Source organism: Leptidea sinapis, chromosome 37, assembly GCF_905404315.1.
Source record: "Leptidea sinapis chromosome 37, ilLepSina1.1, whole genome shotgun sequence".
Lineage (NCBI taxonomy): Eukaryota > Metazoa > Arthropoda > Insecta > Lepidoptera > Pieridae > Leptidea > Leptidea sinapis.
The window spans coordinates 5380816-5404792 of NC_066301.1; the positions used below are offsets into that span (position 1 = coordinate 5380816).

The following is a 23977-nucleotide window of genomic DNA, read 5'->3' on the forward strand; positions in this document are numbered from 1 at the left end:
GGCTTTGTTTTAATACGATGTGATTTGTCTATATCAAGGGTCGTCAATGGATAGGTGGAGCCTCAGACCACCAAATTAGAACAAGAAGAGACACTGAAACACGAATTTGCTGTTCTTCTTGAGAACCGAACTATAAAAAATTGGCTCAAGATCGGTTCTCACATTAATTTAGGCTTTGTGTCTCATAATTCTGAATTTTATTTTAAGCCACAAAATAAATTAATTATTATCAGTTATCCAAATTTTTGAGTTTTCTTTAGTGTTAATTCCGCCAATATTTGTCTTTTAAACAATTTCGCCTCGTGTAGAGGTTAAGCACGTGTCGAATTCTTTTAAGCAATTTCGCCTCGTGTAGTGGCGAAACACGTGTCGAATTGTTTAAAAAACACATATTGGCGGAATAACACTAAAGAAAACTCAAAACATTTGGATGATTATGGATTTCCGCAAAGTAACGCCTACTTCAATAAATTATCAGTTAGTTTTTTCTGGACCTCGATAATATTTTTTCAGTATCTCATCTCAGACCCCACCTAAAACTACTTGCCGACCCCTGGTCTATATGTACAGAACGTTATTGTATACAAGTAAATATTTACAGGATTTATTTTGGCATTTGGATTGGATGGCATTTTTTTTTCAACTGTTGTAAAACAGCACTATTCGGCATGATTATATAATCCAAAGAATGTTATTCGTGATACAACATTTACGATTCACACTTAAATTACACCGTCAACCATTTTAAGTACAGACATAAAATGAGCACGTGAAATAGTAATAGTGACAACTCCGTGTCACGCCCTTATAAATAAGCGCCACCATAACTTGACACCTGACGTTATACATGTGACACGTAGGTTGCCTCAGGATTTGAGATGTTTTTATTCAGATTTAAACTCTTAGGTCTTTTGTGTAAAGTACTATTGTTCTTATATTACGTCCAAAAAGTTTTGAAGGCGGTAGGTAAACGTAGGTCCGTTTAAAGTTACGTAAGTTCATTTTTTATTAGTTTTAAGTTTTATCCGACATTGTACTATAAAATATTTAATATTTTTTCTGCCCATTATAATTCAGTGCCGCTCAGGATTCTTAAAAAACCCAAACATTCCGAGCGGCACTACAATTGCGTTCATCAATTTGAGACGTAAAAGGTTAAGTACCATTTGCCCAGTACTTTCACAAGCTACGGCGCCCTTCAGACTAAGTAATGTTTACACATTACTGCTTCACGGCAGAAATAGGCGCCGTTGGGATACCCATAATCTAACCGGCATCTTGTGAAAAGGAGCCTCCCACTGTAGTGTGAATATGATTTTAAATGATAGTGAAATTATTTTCTAAATTGTTGTAAGATTAGATTAGCAATAATCGTAAATAAATTGTATATTTTTAAATAAAATATATTAATTATGTATGTCTGTTCTTCCGTCGAACTTTTCAAATGCAGGGCATGGTTCTATTAACAGTGGCCACACGATGCGTGCTTCTAACCAATACTGACAGTTGAACTGGCAAATGGCACTTCTGTTGGCGATGCGAACACGCTTGAACGAACTCAAATTTTTGGAAACTATCTCCCCGGTGACGACTTTATTGCCTCTAAATGTGAAATAAAACGTTTGTTTCGAGTGTTTGTAAATTTGCGGGTTCCTCCAACACGCAAGGTTATGTACATTCCACGTTTTAGACAAATTGTGGAACATAATTCTATTTGGACTTACAAATTATTCCGTCGAGATAATTTCTTAATAGATAATTTCTTTAGGTGCGCTAAGCACTCTATGTATTTTGTTGAAATTTAATTACACTAAGCTGTCATGTCATATATGATAAATATTATAATATAATGCTCCTTCGGGTGAAGACCATTCGACCATCCACTAAGGGAGCGCAATTATTCAGAGATTTACCAGTGTAATTAACACAAAATTGTCTAATGTAAATATTAAGTTATTTAATCTTGAAGAATAAAGAAATAGATGTATTTCATATTATAAATTTCACCTTAATGAAGTAAAAACTTCAATCCTGTGGCCTTACACCTACCGATTTTGTATTTTATTATCTATATATACATAAGAGATTTCCACGTATATAGTCACTCATCACAATATCTCTGGAACCATTAAAGCTAAAGACTTGAAATTTGGTAGAAATATATTCTTTTCACCGAGTAGAGGTCAGCTAAGAACGGATTTTACGAAATTCCACCCGCATGAGTTTTTTTTTATTATGAACAGAACGTCTGTCGGGTCAGGTAGTACTACATATATTTCTAGAATAACCGGAAGAGCTTTTTGGCTGGCAATATGGGATTTAAATATAAATAAAATGCATTTAATTAATATTATAATACGTAATAAATATAATTTTATACAAAAATATTAAATCTCGGAGAAAAAACTATACAAATATTCAATACCTAATTTTTTTCTAATACAAATAGGCCTCAATAAGTATTTTATGACAAAAATATTTAGGTGAATGACAGTGTGTGGCACACCTAGTATAGTATTAATAAAAATAGAATAATATTATGATAACTCCTTTGTCTACGCGTACCGTGATCTAAGGACATCTTAGAATATTTTTTCCCGCCAATTATTGTCGACGTAGCAAGATGGCTGCCACCGAGGTGTGCTATCTGTGCTGTCACACGCACGTCATTCAACACGCAAAACAATTTCGTCGAAGGTGTTCGAGGTTTTGTTATAAAATAGCTGTTGAATGTTATTTTTTGTTGGTCCGTCAGTGTGTTTGATGCTTGTAATATTGTTAGTAGGTAGATATATAAAATCAAATACATTTACGCGGTCAAAAATCAGTACCCGGGTGCAAATTTGTAAATAAATTAAATTCGGTTATGTAATATAATTATATTTCACAATATTTTAAGCGTCAGTTTATTTTTGACATTTAAGTGAGCAATTGTAATTAACAAAGTTTTGTTGAACACAGAAACTTTCGATTTCCTTTATGGTTTAGGCCGAGTTTGGCTTCAGTATTTTTTGTTTCGGTTTCTCAATACAAGTTCACCTTATTAAGCTAATATTTATCGAATTAGATGGTGGTTTTGATTGCTGCATAAAATTGCGATACTTCGTTACACTTTGAAAGTGACGTTTAGACTTTAGACTTCTTCTAGCTGTCTGGCCTTTAAGACGTTTCCCTGACTTTGAATCAGCTAAATATACATTATATTAAGTAGGCAATTTGAAAGTTAAATATGACATATTTATATCGAGATATATACATTCGTATATTATGTAACTATTATGTAGCCCTGATCCTTCTTACCTTTTAATAAGAACAAAACATGTTATTATTAAGCCAAGTAGTGTAAAGACCACTTTTGCAATGCGACAGTTTATGAAACAATCAGAACATGTTTATAACCTTATTAATGAAAAACTCAAGATCTATACGAGTAACAAAGTGGAATGCAGACGAAGTTTAACCACTTGGTTGAAATCCATGATTTATGAGGAAATGGAAGAGCTATTTAACTACACGGAGTAAATTTTAGGTATACCTTCTTGATAGTACAAAAAGTAGTGTTTTACGAAAAGTAACAATGACACACACCACATACACGCACACATGCTCATACACACACATACTCACATACATACACATACACACACGCACACACACACACTCAGACATCCTTTTGTATATTTTTCTTTTGATAAATTATATTTTTAGACTTAATTTGTGATCCCTAGTTTTTGGTACTGTTAATTTTAATTGATATGGAAGAGCGTGGCCTTCTGGCACGGGTGTTTCTCACTTAATAGAAGGTCACATCCACTATTATGTTTGTACCATTTTTGTCACAGAAATGTCTCGTAAAATATTAAATAATTAATAGTTATTAAAATTATGATTGTGCTCTTTTTTTGCTGTAAATTAAGTCGAATCGATCTGCAAACGTTATTTTAGAAGAGATCCATCCATGATTCGTATACATTTACAAAGAGAAATACAGTATATTTTTTTAGAATATTTCACCATAATCATTGAATGTATTCATTTCTAGTTTCATCACTGATGAAACATACCGGATGGTACGGGAGCATACGATGTATGTATCCTTGTATTTTGACGATATGCCAATGAAAAAATTTTATTTTTTCAACGTAAACATAACCTGCTTAATATTTAGGTACAGGTTCTAATATTGTTGACTAGACTTTCAAGTTCGGATAAAATTGTACACACTACATGGAATAAATAACACTACATCCTGAGAATAGGTTTTAGATGAGGAAGTGTGTAAATCTATGAGTTTTACTGTATTTAAATAAAACACATTTACAGGATTAAAACACGTGTAATTTTTGCGTAAAAGTTACATTTTAATTTTTACATTAGCAACCCGACGTTTCAAGACCTTTTCAGATCTCGTTTTCAGATGGACTGCTCATGAAACGAGTCAAAGATTTTAAAGTAGTTGTCATAGTTGTCATTATGAAGTTTAGGGCCATTTATTGCCTATTGTTTTTTTTGTATTGTTTCTCTGGCTCGAACTGGCACTACCGGAGCCACAAGAGCCAGTGGCAGTATCAGAGATATTAAAAAAGTTATCTTTACAGAATTAAAAGGAGATATTGAGGTCACGTCAGTAAGGTGGGAGGTAGTTCCCACGTTCGCACGGAGCCACTAAGAGATACCTTGTCTGCTTTTACGACACGCAATAAGTTTAATTTGTTTATTTTAGCACATAGTTATAAAATCTCCAGGCTGTATAGTTTTATTGCTGATTTAGTATCGGCCTGATTTGATGGTCAACGAGAATATTAAAGTCTTTGGACGACAATTTTCAGGGTATATTTATTGGATTCCTTCATTATATCGATAACGTTTAAAAATAATTAGATAAATCCATGGACCCATACAAGTTTACTTAGAATATTTTAAGATTAATTAATTATAGTTTTCGTTAATGAAATATTATATTATGCTCCTCACTTTTCGTGTAAGTATTTTTTATTATGGATTATATATTATTTGCAATGTAAAAATAAATAATATAAAGAAATTATTTAAGTAACAAATAAATTCTGTAATGGAACAGCGAACCAACGGTCATAAGTAAAGGGTCTGTGTGAATTTCAGCTCTGTTTGAAAATGTCCTCAGCATTCGAATTTTGGGGTATGGGCGTGGCTTAACCGCATGGTAATCCATCTCAACTCAAAACCAAAGTCAAAGAAATAGCAAGTGCATAAAACAAAATTAATTATTTAACATAATAATATTAATAAATTGAGTAAAAATATTTTCATTACATTTTCATAGAACTCTACCAAACCCAATTTTAATTTAAAATATTGCGTTATTTATTTGAATATTCTTCTTACTACGTCAAAAGCCAAAATCCAGTAAGCCTATATCGTCGTTAAATAAATCATTTTACTATCCAAAATGGTGTTAGAACTTTATATATGAAAGGGCGTTATAAGAAACTCCTTTGCCGATTAAAAATCGTATGAAGTATGTACTTACAGTTGTAAAGTAAATCAAAGCAGAGGCAGTCTGTTTAATTCCCACGAGGGGCGAAACTAACAGCAAATATTTGTGGGATGAAAAAAGGATCAAATGCACTCCTCCACTTCACGATAGCTGTGGCGATCTCTCAATTCTAATATCAGTTAAATCAGTCGCCTATTTTCCAACACCTTAGGTGCTTGTTCCAGCGCTGACGACAAGCGATAAGCTATCGACTATATTCTCGCTTGAGAAAAGTTCAATTGAAGTATGCCGTGTGAATAAAAGAGACACATATATTACTAGTTGATAGCTGTATGCTAACACTACCGGCAAGGACTCTCTCTACTAGTGTGTCGCAACGACATGAGCTATTAAAGATTATACTCGCTAGGTGATGCTCGAAAACCGACTATAGCTGTAATTTTACTACTTCTAATGGTAATCGCCCGTCGCGTTCGTTCTTTCGCGGTTCGCCATAGCTCAGCGATAAAACGATCGAAACTATACTCGTCATCGCTACTAGCTAACTGTTTTCTCAATTCTATTCGCTACTAGTTCAACGCTAGCGGTGGGACACATGCCTTATGCTATTAGTAGAGCGTTTCATACATATATAGGTTCCTCTATAAATGTATTAGAAAGTATCTAGACAACGTGCCCTTGAAAATGAAAGCGAAAAATTTCAAAAGGGATCAATATATAATGACATTGACAGGTTGGTGTTTTATTATGAATGGAAAGCAAACGAGTATCCGGATATTTCCAGTGTTTAGTGATCACCTTCGCCAACAGAATCACAGAGGTGTCTTCCGCCTTTTAGGAAAGTTTACGCGCATATTTTGAACGTACCCATGTCAGTCAGTCACTGACACAGATTACCTATTACTGTAATTTTCTAGGTTGTCTAGATTTGTTATTTGTTTCTTAAGCTCAAAGCCACGATATAGACTTTGCCTTAAAGACTTAAGCCCAGAGAGCGTGTCTGACTCGGCTTGCGATGAGTAGGGCATACCAATTATCGTACAACACATCGACAGGAATCAGATCGACCAACTGACGCTGTCAAGTTGTTTGTGTGCAAACATAAGCACTTGTTTCAACAATGTCCCCTCATGTAGAATCACACTTGGTCAGTTACAAATAGCATTTGTAACGATATACGAACAGACGAACATGTATCGATTACAAGATTGAATTCATGGACGGATATAGATTTGAGCTAATATCAATTACAACGCTACTTAGAAACTTTTATGTCAACATTTGATTGGTGTTTAAAGACCAATCATAACATTATGACGTATAATTATATTTATAACTCGCTTAGAATTCAGCGCATTATTTCAATTAACGCATCTTTTTTGTTCCAAGAACGATACACTAAATGTTATGCGTGCCACAAGACATCTGTGAAACATTCATGTCGGTTAAACTGTTTCTGAGATAAACATGCACAAATAAACAACAATAGAAAATATCTGAAAACTAGTAATTAAACAAACTAAAAAACTAATCAAAATAGTAATTTCGAACTCAGTTACATAAGTATCTACAGCGTAATTAATAAATAATAAAAATGAAGATGTAAGTGCTACAGTAAATTTCTAGCATATAAATGTAATATAATGTGGCATTAGGCATGGCTTTGGAACAATCCTTAATAATACTCCATCTCATTAAAATAATTTTAAAAGAAGCAACTGATAAACATAATCATAAAGAATATCATTTAATAATAAAACTCTTATACGTTTTTCATAAAAGCTCCGACCACCGGCGCCACAGAATGAAGTACAAGCTTACAACAGTCAAGAGGATAATGGGATTAAGAATTTACACCTCAACAGTCAACAATGACATCAAAAGGCTGTTTAAGATTATGTTTGGAAATGGCCCGACACAAATTTAGACTTGGTTCTTTTATGTATCAATTAAAACAGATGGTTTTAAGTTTGGCATTGTATTGTGATTAAACTAAATATACCTTGTCTGGTAGTTGGCTATTACCTAAATCGACAAACAGACTATACGTGAGGTTAAAATAATATACCTAGGCCTATGTCTCACAGGGTAAGCAGGGATTATAAATTTCCATTAGCAATCAATTACACCTCCATTGAATCTTCTATTCACATAGACTTTAGTGCAAGCGCCATTACTCTTGGTATTTCGAGACGAACATAGTTTCGATAAAAGATAATACCAAAAACGTTTAAGTTTTGAAACGTATGCGAAGACAGTAAGTACCTCTTGACCCGGCATTTTCAAACCTCTCCGATCTGATTCAATTACTTATAGATTTGTGCATTCAAACTAGTTCCATCCATTCTTTCTGCATGATCGAACCATGTCAAACAAGGTTAAGAAGGTCGCTGAGATCTACATTAATAATATATATTGTCAGTTTGTTATTTTCTGCTATAAGATGTAAAAGAAACCTACTTAATAAACTCCAACAGTTGAAATCAGCAACGACAACGCAATCAAAAAATAATTTAATTTAATTATTATCCTCTAAAGATAGATAATCAACTCTAAATTGCGATATCATGAACATTTTGAGCCAATCTTGCAAACCGCAGATAATTGATCCATTCTTACCCATACAGCAACTGGTAAAGACAGAGATGGTCCCAAAGATTTATCACCCCTCAATCGAGAACAATTTGAGGAAGCATCTGCTCCGATGCCCCAAGGGACAGCGTTTGATCAATAAGTGTATATAACATGACTACCCTTTGCTCAAGCATGCATACTTCATCGGCCTTTACATACTCGTGATAAACAAGCATTGAGCAACAAATACAGAAATCCAAGAAAGTTTGAAGGGTTGAAAACAATTATAGGTTATCAAATTGATTTTGAAGTTCGTGGAGTTACTTTAATTCCTGTTAGCCCTTAGTAAATAGATGAATTTGCAAAATTTTGTTTTGATAAGAAGCTGTAAAATTAGTAAGGAAAATTTAAAATCACCGTAACTTGTTATTACCACATTTATTTATTTTGCAGGCAATAAAATAGAAGCCAGCAGAGAAGAGAAAGGCAGGAAAACAAACTCAAATCTCACAGATTAGTGGGAGAAGTGCTGGAATAAATAATATGTTACTAACAACACCTAAAATATGTAAAATGGATTTAGAAGGTCCAGCCGCTGGGATGTTTTTTTTTGCTTGGTAATGAGGTGGTATATACAATTATTTGTTTAATACCTCTTTTTCCAGAAATTAACAGAATGATTCTCAGAGGTCAGTAGATAAAAACCTAATACAAAGACTTGTAATGAAGTGTACTACTACAACAATCTAAATGTGCGTAATGCTATTCGTAAATATAAATTTTAAATTGGACAGGTACTAATTGATAATATTTCGGATTAGATTGGGTCTCCACTGCAGTTTCAAAAACCTGATTATAATGAAGCTGTGATCGAATATAATGAAGACAAGATCGAAGCCTACACAAAGATCTCAAGACATCAAACATTTAATACGCAATTTTTTCTGTCCCGGCAGCTGGATAGCGGCTTCCGAAATACAATGAGATACTTGAAGCGAATTAGACGCTCGAAAGACGATGGTTCGGGATTAGCCGTTCACAATTATAACCAAACAGAGTTGGTTTCAGAAACGGCCCCCGCGGGCAGGCATTGTATTTGCAAGATGTTTTGATTTGTACAGAAGGCTGCGATTTTAAACGTTCGCATTTTTCATGCTTGTCTGTTTGTATTACGTGCGATTCTTTTTGTATCGTAATTGGGACGCTCACAATACCCTTTAAGTTTTTCTTGTTTTTCTCAATAGTTTACGGATACGGTAACAATGATGGAGAAATCAATACCGAACCATGAACCAGAGGTTATTTCATGTTTTATTTCTAACGTTGTTGGATAAGATCTGGAACATTTTATAACAAGTTTTGCAATTGATATGAGTGAACAGTTTCTTTAAAATACAAATACGCTAGAAGAATAATCTACCGAGACACTTTAGCCGTGTTGAGCTCATAGTGGTTTTTCTGTTTTTTAAGTTTTTTTTTTTTTTTTATGGAATAGGAGGACAAACGAGCGTACGGGTCACCTGGTGTTAAGTGATCACCGCCGCCCACATTCTCTTGCAACACCAGAGGAATCACAAGAGCGTTGCCGGCCTTTAAGAAAGGTGTACGCGCTTTTTTGAAGGTACCCATGTCGTATTGTCCCGGAAACACCGCACAAGGAAGCTCATTCCATAGCTTTGTAGTACGAGGGAGAAAGCTCCTTGAAAACCGCACTGTGGAGGACCGCCACACATCCAGATGGTGGGGATGAAATCCTAACTTGTGGCGTGTCGTGCGAAGGTGGAATAAGTTATTTTTCTCCGCTACACTAGATGTCAAGAGATCCGTTGCAGGTCTAGTACCTTTGCTCTAAGATCTCATTCTTATTTGAAATTAAATGAAATGAAAATGAATTTATTTTGACACATTCACACAAAAAAGTTAATGAAAACAATATATAGGCTTAATCTTAATACTTAACTTACATAATACAAAAGAAAAAAAAGCAATACTAAATGTAGCACTCGTCGTCGTCTAAAACTGGAGTCCACTCACTCATAGTTGTGTCATTACATACATAATTAGCACAACACTGATTTTCAGTGACCCCATTGTGACGTTTGGAGCTGAACTTGATATATTTCAATATCATAAGCTTATAGTGACGTAATATGCATTTTGGCAATCCACCAGCCTTTAAGAAAAAGGGATAAACAAAACGAAAGCATGTTAACAACGTCGATAATATCGATATGAAAAATTGACAAGCATACAAAATCGTGATGTCGTACACGGAATGACGCTGCACAAAAAACAAACAGGACTTCTATCTTGATATCTCTACCTGTTCTTAAACTACCAAAGGTGAAAGGTGTTCGTAAATTAAATAAACACTGTGAAACGTATTATTTTACGTTCTTAATAATAAGTAATTCTCAACCGTTTAAGTTTTTAGTTAAACGTTTTTATTATTACTAAATTGATGTCATATTATGTGATTTTCTTTATGAAAATAAGGGACGAGACGAGCAGGATGTTGATGGTAATTGAAACGCCCTGCCCATTACAATGTAGTACTGCTCAGCATTTTTGAAAAACACAAATATTGTGAGCGGCAATACAATTGCGCTCGTCACTTTGAGACATAAGATGTTAAGTCTCATTTACCCAGTAATTTCACTAGCTACGGCGCCCTACAGACCGAAACACAGTAATGCTTACACATTACTGCTTTACGGTAGAAATAGGCGCCGTTGTGGTACCCATAAATTAGCCGGCATCCTGTACAAAGGAGCCTCCCACTGGTGATATAGGATTTACAGCTATTGTTAAGTTAATACATAACAAATACCTTATAGCGGGAATATGTCGTCACATGATAAATTAAGTCTCCTGACAATTTTTAATAAATGAAATATACCAACGGTCAGCTGAAGTAAGAATTCTTAACATTCCGAGTCAGACGATCGTTATTTCAATTACGAGTCCCTCGTCAAAGACAAAAGACTTGACACGAAAAAAAATACAACCGCTCATCGGTTTGAAAAAATACGTTATCTATGATTGGATCGTGGTTCATGTAAACGCAGTCGGGTGTATTATGTTAGCCGGCTTTCGCTTTCGGAAGCGTTTTTTTAAAGACACCGAAACCGGACTTTTTTGGTAGCGGAAGATTATCGAATTTCTTTCTTTAAAATTATAATTAAGAAACGACAAGGGTATTTTTGTCTGTTTAGATAGATAAATATAATTTTTAGTAATGTGTTTTGGTTAAGACTATTTTTTGGGTGAGATTTATAACTGTGGTTTTATTATAAAAATAAATTCTGTTTGATAGTTGAATGCTAGTTCTGTGTCTAGTCAAATATGTAATATATTGTAAATCAAGTTGAATGAAGTCATTATGGATACTAAATTAAAGAAAATATATGAATTTATGATTCTGTTATGATTTTAAATGTCTCAGATGTAAGTTCCCAAGCTTGTCATATTTTTTAAAGTAACTATGTCTTTCGACAACAATATTGGTCCTTAGTATCATCTGTCGGAAGACGACCACTGCTGGACAAAAGCCTCCCACAAAGATTTCCACGACGATCGGTTCTGCGCTGTACCTCATCCAACGTACTCCGGCGATCTTGACGAGATCGTTGGTCCATCTTGTGTTGTCACCAACACTGCGTCTTCCGGTACGTGGTCGCCATTCGAGGACTTTACTGCCCCAACGGCCATCTGTCCGTCGAACTATGTGCCCAGTCCACTGCCACTTCAGTTTCACAATCATTTGGGCTATGTCAGTGACTTTGGTTCTCCCACGGATCTCCTCATTTCTGATTCCATCTCGCAGAGAAACTCCGAGCCTCTAAATTGCACTCTGAGCGACCATGAGCTTTCTCATCAGTATAAGTACCTTTAAAACCCTGCTATACCCATTTATTTTAATAAAACCACAATATTCTATATCAAAAATTTTTGCAATAATTTGTAAATTAAAAATTATTGTACACATCTGAATATTTGATAATATAGTTAGTTAGATACCACAGAAATCCAGATCGTTCTATTTTCAAATTATTTTCATAACTGTATTAAATTATTATTATTTCTCATTTGGAATATAAAGACTATCTTATCAAAATATAACACAAAATAAGAAATCACCTTATGTTTTTGTATGAAAATAACTCCCAATGACAGGTGCACTAGGTGCTTCTTGTAATCGGATAGAAAGAGATAATTAAACGAATGGCAATTAAGAAACACGTTTCTATGAACTGGTTGTTAATTTCATCGATTATTCTATAAATATTTATGATTAAATATGGCTAACAAATCATTTGGGCTTTTTATAAGTCTGATTATTCACTAATAAATACTTTTCACGTATTCGTGTGTATCTTCTACTTCGGCTTTCTTGGAGGTTTTAAGATGTCGTAAAGATTTACGAAGAAATTACCTTTTTATGTCATTTATTTATTATTATATTGAAAATAAAATAAACTAGGTATATCTTTTTAACGAATATCTATTGTATTAGATAGTGAACGGCAAACTTATTATGAACCAACCTAAGAGAATTGTTCGAATAAATAACTTACAACGGGGATACCAATTCTCAATAATTAGTAGAAAAGTTTCAATAATTGTCCAAAACACAGTAAATAAATAGGTACATACCCACCTAAAATGTAATTATGTAGATTCTACATATTTTTTCTACAGATTTTGATATTAATAGTCTTATAAAGTTTTTTTTTTTTTTTATAAAGTTGTGACACTCAACTGAATACATTGCTAAATTCAAAATATTATTTTAAACTACCCTTAATCTTATATATAAAATTCTCGTGTGTTGAACAATGTTCGTTCCCGTACTCCTCCGAAACGGCTTGACCGAGTCTCATGAAATTTTGTGAGCATATTAAGTAGGTCTGAGAATCAGCCAAAATCTATTTTTCATACCCCTAAGTAATAAGGGTTGTTCACCCTTAATTTTTTTTTTTAATTTTTGGACGAAATTTTTTGTTTTTATTTTTTTATAATGTGGTATTAAAAAATACATACAACTTCAAATTTTCACCCATCTACAATCAACAGTTACTTTTGTATCGCGATTTTAGTATCGGCAATACAACGTTTGCTGGGTCAGCTAGTTTTATTATAATATTTAATCGATTTAACTGTTGACGATATGGCATCGCGGTGACAATTATGGGCAACTTATATACTATAAAGATTGACTTAATGTAGGTGTAGAATTTGAATGAAGTAACTTCTCTCGTACGTTTTACACATTACTTCAATGAACGCGCGATACATATAACCGAGTGTGTAACTCTAACTGGCTTCGCTGGAAAAGCCTTCGAGCTACCAGCATAAAGGTGGTGTCCGCGGACGTGGACACCCGAGCCCCACGTAGGGGCCCTGTTTCTGGACCTAAATACGTAAATGTTTAAATTCAAATTCATAAAAATCTTTATGTACTGTAAAACTTTATAAGTTATTTAGTGCTAATAAATTAGTGTATTTTTCCTCCTCTCGAAATAAAGGTCTAAAAAAGCTTTCACTTCGAAACTCTAGGAACAACAAAAACGTAATATAAAACAATAACTGATTAGAGTTAATCAGTTACTTTTACCGAAAAGGAACGCTAAAAAACAAAACAAATATAAATGCATTGAAAACTACTGAACTATTTACGACAAAAGCAGACACAAAGGCTCCCCGCTGGCTCGGACTCGTTTATACATTTAATTACAATATCACCCACGTTATAAAGGTTTAATGGCTACTTTTTTAAGCAGTTGCCCTTCGTCACCTTGAGTGTTTATGTATAGACAGAGCTTTACTTATTATTGAATAGAATTCAGCATGCGGGCTATCTGTTGTACACTTATCACCGTAGCCCTATACAAATTATGATAAAGTTTTCTCAATACTAGGCGCTGAGGATTGGTTTTTTTGTATGAAAATAAGAACCGAGACAAACACACGTTCAGCTGATGGTAATTGATACGCCCTACCCATTACAATGCAGTGCCGTTCAGGATTCTTGAAAAACCAAAAAACTCTGAGCGTCACTACAATTGCGCTCGTCACCTAGAGACATAAGATGTTAAGTCTTATTTGTCCCAGTTATTTCACTAGCTACGGCGCCCTTCAGACCGAAAAACAGTAATGTTTACATATTACTGCTCCACGGCATAAATAGGTGCAAAGGAACTGGCGAGAGGTTTTAAACATTGTACAAAGTTGTACATGGGGTTATGTTATAATTTTGTCGTACGGTAATTTATTACAACCACAGAACCCCTTATTCGTTGTTACTTAACTTGAGTAGGATAATGTATGGTTATCCAAGTTGTATGACCTGTAGACATCAGAATGTTGTTATCCTATTGTGGATATTTTTCATGACAATTCCAGTAAGGAGGCTTATCAGTACATAATTGCTGCTAATTAGGTTGCACAACGGCTTTTGCTGATGCTGAGCAGTTTTTGGGTGTATTACAATCGTGATTCCGCACAGAGTTATTGTGTTTCCAATAATCGTGAGTTATATTATCGCTTACCATCAGATGAATGTATTTCTCGTCTCGTTATTCTCAAAGAATACTCAATGTCATGTAATTTAGTATAAATTTATTATTATAGTGTCTACGTATAACTAAATAAACAAAAAAAAATAACCACCATATATAAAGATCTGTAAAGTTGTCTAACGCTGTCTAAGCTTTCATGTAACTATGGTACCTCGTTATGATGACGTTGATAATGAGGCTTGAAAATAAAATCCATTGGATGTACCAAAACATTTCGACTTAAAGTTGAAAGTCCTTTAACAGGATTAGGAAATTTAGGGCGATTTACGTAGATTGAAACTGAAGTTATGAGGAGTTTTATGTTAAGATTTGGCATGTATAGGAATAATCATTAAATTTTTACGTTTTATTGTAATTTATTTAGTTATTACTTTTCTTCTTATATTCGTGTCAAATGAATGTTAATTATAACTTTATTATATATATAACTAGCCGTTCCCGGCCCGCTTCGCTGGGCGAATTTGAAAAGGAAGCAACGTTGGAATTCGAAAATAAATAGCCATAAACCATCTAGGATAAATTTTGCATCGAAAAGTGGTGGTTTCATGTCGATACGATCAGTGGTTTAGGCGTGTAAGAGCCTCAAACAAAGACCATTTTCATTATATATACATAAAGAGATATACACAAGTCAATATTATATACACGGACGAGTAAAAAAAGAAGGACTCCGCGCCGTGATATTAGCAAGTGAAGCACCGTTATGCTAGTGTGTGTGCGGTTACGGGGGATACTAGTTACACAATTTTTTCTCCCTTAAATAATCATTTATGACCACAAATACTTATATAGTATCGCTTTTTCACTTTTTCACAACGCAAGACGGCATTTTTAAAATACTTTATTGAGGCGCAAACTGATCTGTCACAGACGATGTCAATTCTCATAATGGCCGCCTATCGGCCTGTAGTAGTGTAAGTATGTGCGTGGGGCTATGTATTTACACGGTATTCGATACTCGGCTTGTTTTGTTATGTAAGGTGACACAGAGTCCTTATTTTTTTACTAATCCGTGATTATACATTGAATATTTTGTATTCTTAAAGCCGCAGGATCGTTTTGCGAATTCAAACTAGAAAACAATTTATTTTAATATTATTATATTATTTTAATTATAATCACAATATTTTGAACGATTCCATAATAAGAAATATAGCAAAATAATCAAAACATAAAAATATTATGTAATTTTTAAGTTTATCAATTTTAATTCAAATTATCGAAGAAGTAATCCAACAATGTTATGTTATTATGTTTAGGTACGTTTTATCCTGTAATGAAATTAGGTAGTTGAAACTATTTAGGTTAAATTAATAAATAGGTGCATTGAAATATTTGCTGTCAAAAAGTTTGTTAAAATCATCAATCAAGTTAATGTAATGGAATAAATAAATATAAAAAAATCTTAACCGTAAAATGCCTTAAAATAAAGATCTTAATTTAACCCCAGTAGATGAAAGTAATATAGTCAGTAAAATAATATGGTACTCACGAATCCATGCTTGTCGCTAATATTGTTCGTCAGCTTCAGCTTATGGAAGGAGACGACTTTCTGCATCCACTGCTCCCCCGTGGAAGGAGAGTCCGGGTGGATGTACATCCTCTTCGGCATTTCGGGGTCTGCTTTTCCCGCAACCATCCATCGACTTGACAATGTAAACAGGAAACCATATACAATTAAAAGTGAAGTTTAATTATTCGTACTAATAGCATATAAATGCGATTTTGACGGGAATGTAAAAAAATATTTCATTTTGCAATTTATAGTAAAATAAGTGATAACCCTAACTTCTAGGATTAATACACAAACAAAATTTTATAAACGATGCGGGATTCGGTTACCCCGAACGGTTAGCTCAGTTGGTTAGAGCACGGAACGCCGGAGGTCGTGGGTTCGAATCCCGCATCGTTCAAAAAATTTTGTTTTTCAAATTTTATTTGAGTAAAATTATATGTAATTAGAACGGTATTTTCTTGTTTAAATAACAATTCACTTCTATTTGTAGCTAAAAAATGAAATTGAAAACAATTTTTTTCAAATACCCGCCAAACGCGTTGTTTTCACATAATAACAATAACATACATATAAAACACTCGGTAGCGAATTAATGATAATGGATGGTTAGAATGTCAAATTACTTGGAAAGTTTGGCTCATGTATTGAATGAATTCAATACCGAATGAAAATACGTAAATTATTATATATATTATTGCAATTTGTTTTACAGAGTCTAAAACATAAACTATCTATTATCGAGCTATATTGTTATTAGATAATATAAATGCATAAAAAATAAAATGATTATATCATTCCCTTAGATAATTTATGCGTCTAGATAGGGTCTAAATTGCTGTTAGAGAAACGATAAAAACAGTCCAGGTATATTAGTTTGGTGTGCGTGACAAGCTACGTCTGACACTTTGTGTTAATGTTTCTCAAAATAGAGGTTAGTTCTAAAGTCTATTTTATTCGACGTTTTCACAGCTGTCATAGTCTATCTAGACGTATAAATGGTCTAAAATCATTCCACTAATAATTTATATTACAAAAAAAAATTGTTTATATATTATATATAACTCGATTATTGATATCAGTATATTCCACGCTTTATCTTTTCATCAAAGTTAAAAATTATTTACTAATGAAAGTGAAATTAATTTTTAATTAAAAAGAAACACACGGCTTAGACAGGTGCCGGCATAAATTATGAATGTTATGACGTCGTTTCGGAGACAACAGATATATAGACGGAGCCGTCAAATAAAACAATATTTTAATTATTTATTTATCATACAATTACGTATAATATGTACTTGTGTAATAAATGTATGATGAATCTATTAATCACTTCAGCTAAGCATTACATATAGTAAATAAAGTTTATAGTAAAGGGCGGTAAATTTTCGCGTAAAGATGGCTAGTTTGTCGTTTTTATTATCTAAGTAAAAATGGCATTAGTAAAAGTGAGGTGAAACTATTTCAACTAATAACAATACACTCATTATTATGAGTCAAAATATGAAAATTGACTATCAAATGAGGAATTTAATCAGATAATTAATTTGTTTTTAGTCAAATATCCTTTACATCTGAGAATAAACCAAGCATATGCAAAATGTTTTACAAATAGACATTTTGTTAATGTTATTTTTATTCGGACGTATAACGTTTCTCGCGTTTATTTGCAAGGCTTTAACATTGTATTGACATTTTGCATTTTCTTGGTTTATTCTGAGGTATAACTTTATTCCAAGTTTATTTGCAAGGCCGTAAATTTATAACTTATAAAGCGTGAAAATACATGGAATTACTACTTAGTTTTTAGTGGATGTAATAATGGCAAGTCCGTATTTTAAAAGCAAATGAATGAAAATAAAGCGAAGTCAACATTATAATAGAAAGTGACAACATTACTTTAATAACTTTCAAATTCACGCAATCTTTTAAAATACTGACCACAGTTTTAAAGATATTTTATTTTATTTAAGAGACGGAGTATGCATACGATCTATAATTGTTTTTCTTTTTCTTATCGGTTCTTACTAATGAGTGAACTAAGAAATTCGTTAGGATTTCGTGCGCATACTCACAGTTAGGTGAATCACAGACAGCCGTGGCTTGCGATGGCGGCAGACAATTACCATATATCGATGAAACACGACTAAATACCACAGCAGCTTTACGTAGGCTACAGTTGTCTGTGAGACGCCTAAAGCCTTGTGCATGAGAGATCTGCATAGAAGTAAAAATTATATTATTAAGGTGACAACAAAAGCGAATGATATAAGGTCTAAGGCAATTTCAGATAGCTTTATGTGTACCTAATGTTCATGGGAAAATTGTCAAAATAGCAGTAATGAAATGAAAATGACAAATTAGCTATTTATGAGACAAGGAAATGCCAGAAAACTGTACCTTGATCCGTGTATTGGTTGGCATTTCGTAATAATGAAAGATACAATATATGTGCTGAATATTAACCAAAATTAAAAATCTTTAAATAAAAAAATAAATTATTTATAATAATTTATTACTAAGAGTTTAACTGTCTTATTTCATCTTTTCATATCCCACTTTTTTATTGTAAATAGTTGACATATATAAAAAAATTAGATTTTTTTCCTAAGACATGTTTACGGTGAGCGTACACTACACATGTCTGAATGTACCTTTATAGCTGATAGTTTCCAAAATTGCCTCCTACCTACACTTAATAGAAAATTCAGTTTTATAATATTATTTATTTATTAGTATTACAATGTCTATCAGATCTCTCTCACTACAAACGCATGCTTCTTGCCTCACTGTTTATATTTCACAAATGTCTTATTTATAGAAGATGTTTCAGGGATTTAAATATCAGGACCGGTTATTGTACAGTATATAAAAACACTAGGTCTAAAAAAATGCTGTTATATACAAATGCATTATCAAAAACAATAGAACAATCGTAATGAGAACCAAATGGCGATCAGATAAGTGCGACAAACATGACATTTTATTGTCAGTGTCAATGTCATGTCAAAAGCCGTCAATTTTGTTACATGGGTTATTTAGTATTTATTTTTATTCGATATCTTATTTATTATACCAGACTCTTTATTTATTCCTGTTTTCTATATACTGTATGGCGGGCTGTACATGAAACATCTTTATCGCCGTGTTTGTATACCTGTTGTGGAATTTGTATCTGCAATCGTCGGCAGCTATGATGTCCATTAGCAATATGTATTTTGCTTTTTTATCAAGACCAGAAACACGGACTTTGTAGGCAGGAAACATACGTCTGGAAGCAATATGAGAGAATATTGGGACGTGTATGTTTTTGCACGCTGTTTGTGAGGTTTGGAGGGAAATTGACGCATTTACTAAGAGATTTAGCTTGTGATATTTTATCTTAAGGATTCTTGGTATATCTTGGTAATTGTTGTTTAAAGAACCACTATGTACTACCTTTATAGTCATACATTTTGAAGTTACTTTTCTCTACTAAGAAAATAATTATACAACAATAAGAACAACTTTGATACTTTGACGCTAAAAAAATCATTCACCTATAAAAATATACATTACCAGAAAGTAAAAAATAATGCAGCATAAGTATTATTAGCATCATATTCATCTAGTAATCTAATTAATACTTTTATAATAATCAAGAATATCCGGATGAAATCAATTCAAAGCTTACTATATAAATGTAACAAACAAAAAAGTAGATTTGATTTGAATTACCAGGATAAAAATCACATTTTTTTTAATGTGACTCGAAGACACTTAAATACATCAACTGCAATAATCTTAATTTGGTGAATACAAAATATACGTGTCCATCGTAAGCGCAAGTTCCATGTTGCGGTCGTGATATAAAAATAACCTAGAACCAATCAAATAAACACAATTTCATGTGACTCGAAGACAATCAAACAAAAAAGGTCCAATTGTCTAATTTTGTAAATGCAAAATGTTAAAATTTCTGATTTAATTAAAAGCAATGAAGAGCGTAACAAAGTCGTTAGCACAAGTTCAATGTTGTGGTCGTGATCCAAAATAACCTATAACCAATCGATCAATCCAGAAAGTATTTACCTACATACAGTTCGGAATAATTGATTACTTTATCACCGGCGCTCGATGTTTGTCGGCAGTGATATCGGTTTCTGACTCACAGAACCGGCCGAAATACTCGCCGTATTAATTAACGGATATTAAACCGAACTTTATCGACTCATCTCGTAGCTAAAGCGTCGGTGGTTTTGATAGTATCGGGCTTGTTATCGAAATTAAACATTGTTTGATCAAAAACAATCGGTCGCGCTACATAATCATGATTGGACAAAACTTTGATCTTATACTCAAAAATAGACGGAGTCAATGTATTATTCCAGTCTAAGGGAAGCTTTCGCACATGGGAAAGTTAAATTTTAAATAACGAATATTATGCGTTTATAAGTTGTTCTGACAAATATTTAAAGAATTTGTAGCATTAGACTGGAGTAAATCAAAAATTAGGGGGCCTCTTATTATTTAAAGAAAGAATAGGAATTTAGTGTAAAAGATAAAATTACGCTTTGTCGTTATCAGATCTGAACGGGAACAAGAAAATCACATAGAAGTTCTTTTTTACCACTTTCATTGTCCTGCGAATTATACATATTATGATACCAACGTGAATGAAAAGGAAGTGGCATGAGGTGTAGATTTACCGTAGTTTTAACTTTTGAAAATTCCTGTAAACTAGAAAAAAAGATATATTCAATGAAATGCAAGCAAAACTGCTGTCATTTCTGTTGGAACCTCAAGTCATTATTGGCTTATGATAACATAATAAGTTGCAGTACATAATTCATTACTACCAAATGAAGACACATAAGAATGCAGGCTGAATAAGCTACTTTTCGAGGAAGTAGCACAGAATCCTACCCACGTGTTCTAAATATCTCTCGTCATCAGTACAGTGGAAACAGATATTTTAATGATATCACCATCGCGCGCGGTGAATCTTCAATCAGTTCCAACTTCTCGTAATGTCGTTGACCCTTTTGGAAACAAATTGTTTAGCCACAATTAAGATTGGATCGAGATTGACGCTGTGGGAATTCTTACTTTATGGAACTTCTAATGACTAATTCGTTTAAGATATATTCCATAATGGAATAACCCTTCGAAATATTTACAGAAGATTCCTTTCATGATGCTCGTGTGTAGACTCTTATGAAGAAATGATTAAAATCAATCCAAAAAGGATTTACTTGGAAAAAGAACACGATGGTTTGAGTAATGAAAGACCAATCAAAGAGACAGCATGTTAAAAACACCTCAATATGTAGATATCTAAATATGTTATAAACAAATAAAAAACAGGTAAATGACGTAAATGAGAGTTAAATCTTAAAAATCTACAAGTACCATAGTGTAATTATTGATAAGCAATAGAGATAAAGCGGTAAAAGTTTTTTTTTTAAATAGCAAGAGGCAAACGGGCAAGAGGCTCACGGGATGGGGAGAGATGAAGCAACCGCCCATGGACATCCGCAACAACAGGTGTGTCAAAAAATGCTTTGCCGAACTTCAAGGGCCTTTATGCTTTTTTTTGTAAAAGTCCCCAGGTCGTATCTATTCGGGAAAACAGCAGCTGGTAATTGATTCCACATAGTGGCTGTGCGCGGTAAGAAATTTCTAGCTAATCGCGCGTTGTGGAGTGCCAGACGTCAACGTGCGGGTGGCACCTTGCACGTGGTCCAGTGGTGAAATTCCGCCGCTGGAATCAACTCGAACAGCTCCTCTGAGCACTCCCCGTGATAAATGCGATAGAAATAGAATAGAAGATGCAGATAGAACCCACATCTCTACGCAATGCCAAAGCATAAAGCCGATCCGAGATGACTTGATCGTCGATGATTCTAGCCGCTCATCGTTGTATGCAGTCAAATGGAAGAAGCTTGTACTGGGGAGCACCCGCCCAGATGTGAGAACAGTACTCCATGTGAGGCCGAATTTACGCCTTATAAAGATGCAGGCGGTGGCATATAGTGAATAGTTAGAAGTTATTCTACAAAAATCTAAATTTTTCTTACCAGTGCCTCAAAATGTTTGACTATTTGAGGCCTAACACCTGAAGTTCAATCTAAATAGCTCAAGTATTAATACACAGAAAAACATAAGTGTTTTCTTAAGCGACTTAACGAAGACAGACGAAGTATTATTTTCAATGTATTTGTTTTTAGAACTAACAGATTAATATCACAAGCTAAACGTTAAAAATCTCGTTCAGTACTACCTCTCATCCAAGCGTGTTTCAGTTAAGACTATCTTATTTCATAATTATGGACCAGCGTAATGGGCTACCTGTTGTGAAACTTATATCTGTAGTCATCTGCTGCTACGATGTCCAATAGTAGAATGTATTTCGCTTTCGCGTCCAATCCAGACACGCGGAACTTCATTTGTGGGAACATCTGTCTGTAATGCCATAATAGTAGTAAGCGTGGGCATTACCATCATGTGTGTGGGGAACCTTAGAATATTGAACCAATGATTTGGGGCCAGAACTCAAATTCAGTCTGTTTAGGATACGAATGAAGTTCACAGAGGGACAGGCTCCTATCTATGTCAGAATTACGTTAGGCCTGTCACTGATGGCATCCACCTTTATTGTGACATGGTTCCATGAATGTTAGCGCATTAGCATTAGGACAACGCTTGGGGCTTTTAGCTTTGAGTAACAAACCATAGACTAATAAAAGAACAAGACGTTGACTTGAATCAATAAAGTGAAGTAAGTAACAGGAAGCTAGCAGCTAGATTGTTCGCTTACAAATATTCATTTAAATTAAACCTTATAATGAAAATGAGCGACAATGCCGCTCAGGACTCAAAAAATCCCAAAAATTCTGAGTAACACTACGATTGCGCTCGTCACCTTGAGACGTAAGATGTTAAGTCTCATTTGCCCAGTAATTTCACTAGCTACGGCGTCCTTCAGACCGAAACACAGTAAAGTTTACATATTACTGCTTCACGCCAGAAATAGGCGCCGTTGTGGTACCCATAATCTAGCCGGCATTCTGTGCAAAAGAGCCTCCTAGTTTTTTATAAAATTTTAAAATTCACAAAAATAAATTTTAATCAAATTAAAATTTCACTTAATAATCCTAAATTTAATTTATTTAAATTAATTGTTTATTTTAACTAATAAAATTTATTTTAATTTTTGTATAACCGCAACTGCTGGCACAAAATTGGTTATTAATTTTAATCCCACTGGTAAACATGTTTAATTGGGATGTGCCCATAGTTATTCTTTTGCCTAAGTTTAATTGTTAAATACTACAACCAAGTTGCATCTTGTTCTTTTAAATTAGTCTCAGTAATAATCGTAGAATATGTACCATTATACACCATGCTGATAGGATATTTGAACCAAATGAATGCCTTTGGGAATCGAACCCAAGATTGAACTTTCCAATTTATCACTGAACATAACAATACCATTTCAGATACCATTGGAGACTTACGATGCATTCAACTTTCAAAAAATTAAAAATATCACTTTCTTATCATATCTTAAAACTAAAAAAAATATGAATGCTGATAATATACATGAAATAATATTATTTTTGGTAACGCCTTCGTATATATATATATAAATTGTGTCTGCTATTATTGAAACTGAAAATCTGATCAATGGCTATGATTCAAAAGCGCTTTGTTAGCATTAAAATCTGTCGATAATGTATATTGAAAGGCGCTTTTTATTTTATTTTATTTTTTATGGAAAAGGAGGACAAACAAGGTACGGGTCACCTGATGTTAAGTGATCACCGTCGCCCACATTCCCGTGGGCGA

General features: G+C 33.6%; 2 protein-coding genes across 9 annotated transcripts in view; one reads left to right on the forward strand and one right to left on the reverse strand.

Annotated features, from left to right (window-relative positions):
* LOC126975738 (zinc finger protein 573-like) overlaps window positions 1-23977 on the forward strand; it is a 358061-nt gene that overhangs the window by 269610 nt on the left and 64474 nt on the right. The gene's annotated exons all lie outside the window — the stretch shown is intronic.
* Window positions 1-23977, reverse strand: part of LOC126975748 (optomotor-blind protein-like) — a 144800-nt gene that overhangs the window by 75130 nt on the left and 45693 nt on the right. For 7 of the 8 annotated variants that reach the window (XM_050823774.1, XM_050823773.1, XM_050823770.1 and 4 more), the window contains exons 2-3: window positions 22478-22591; window positions 16124-16277 (exon numbers count right to left, since the gene is read on the reverse strand). In XM_050823774.1, the coding sequence (XP_050679731.1) occupies window positions 16124-16277; window positions 22478-22591 (268 nt within the window). Of the gene's footprint in view, window positions 1-16123; window positions 16278-19304; window positions 19419-22477; window positions 22592-23977 lie in introns of all 8 variants that reach the window. The other variant, XM_050823775.1, reaches the window with a different exon arrangement.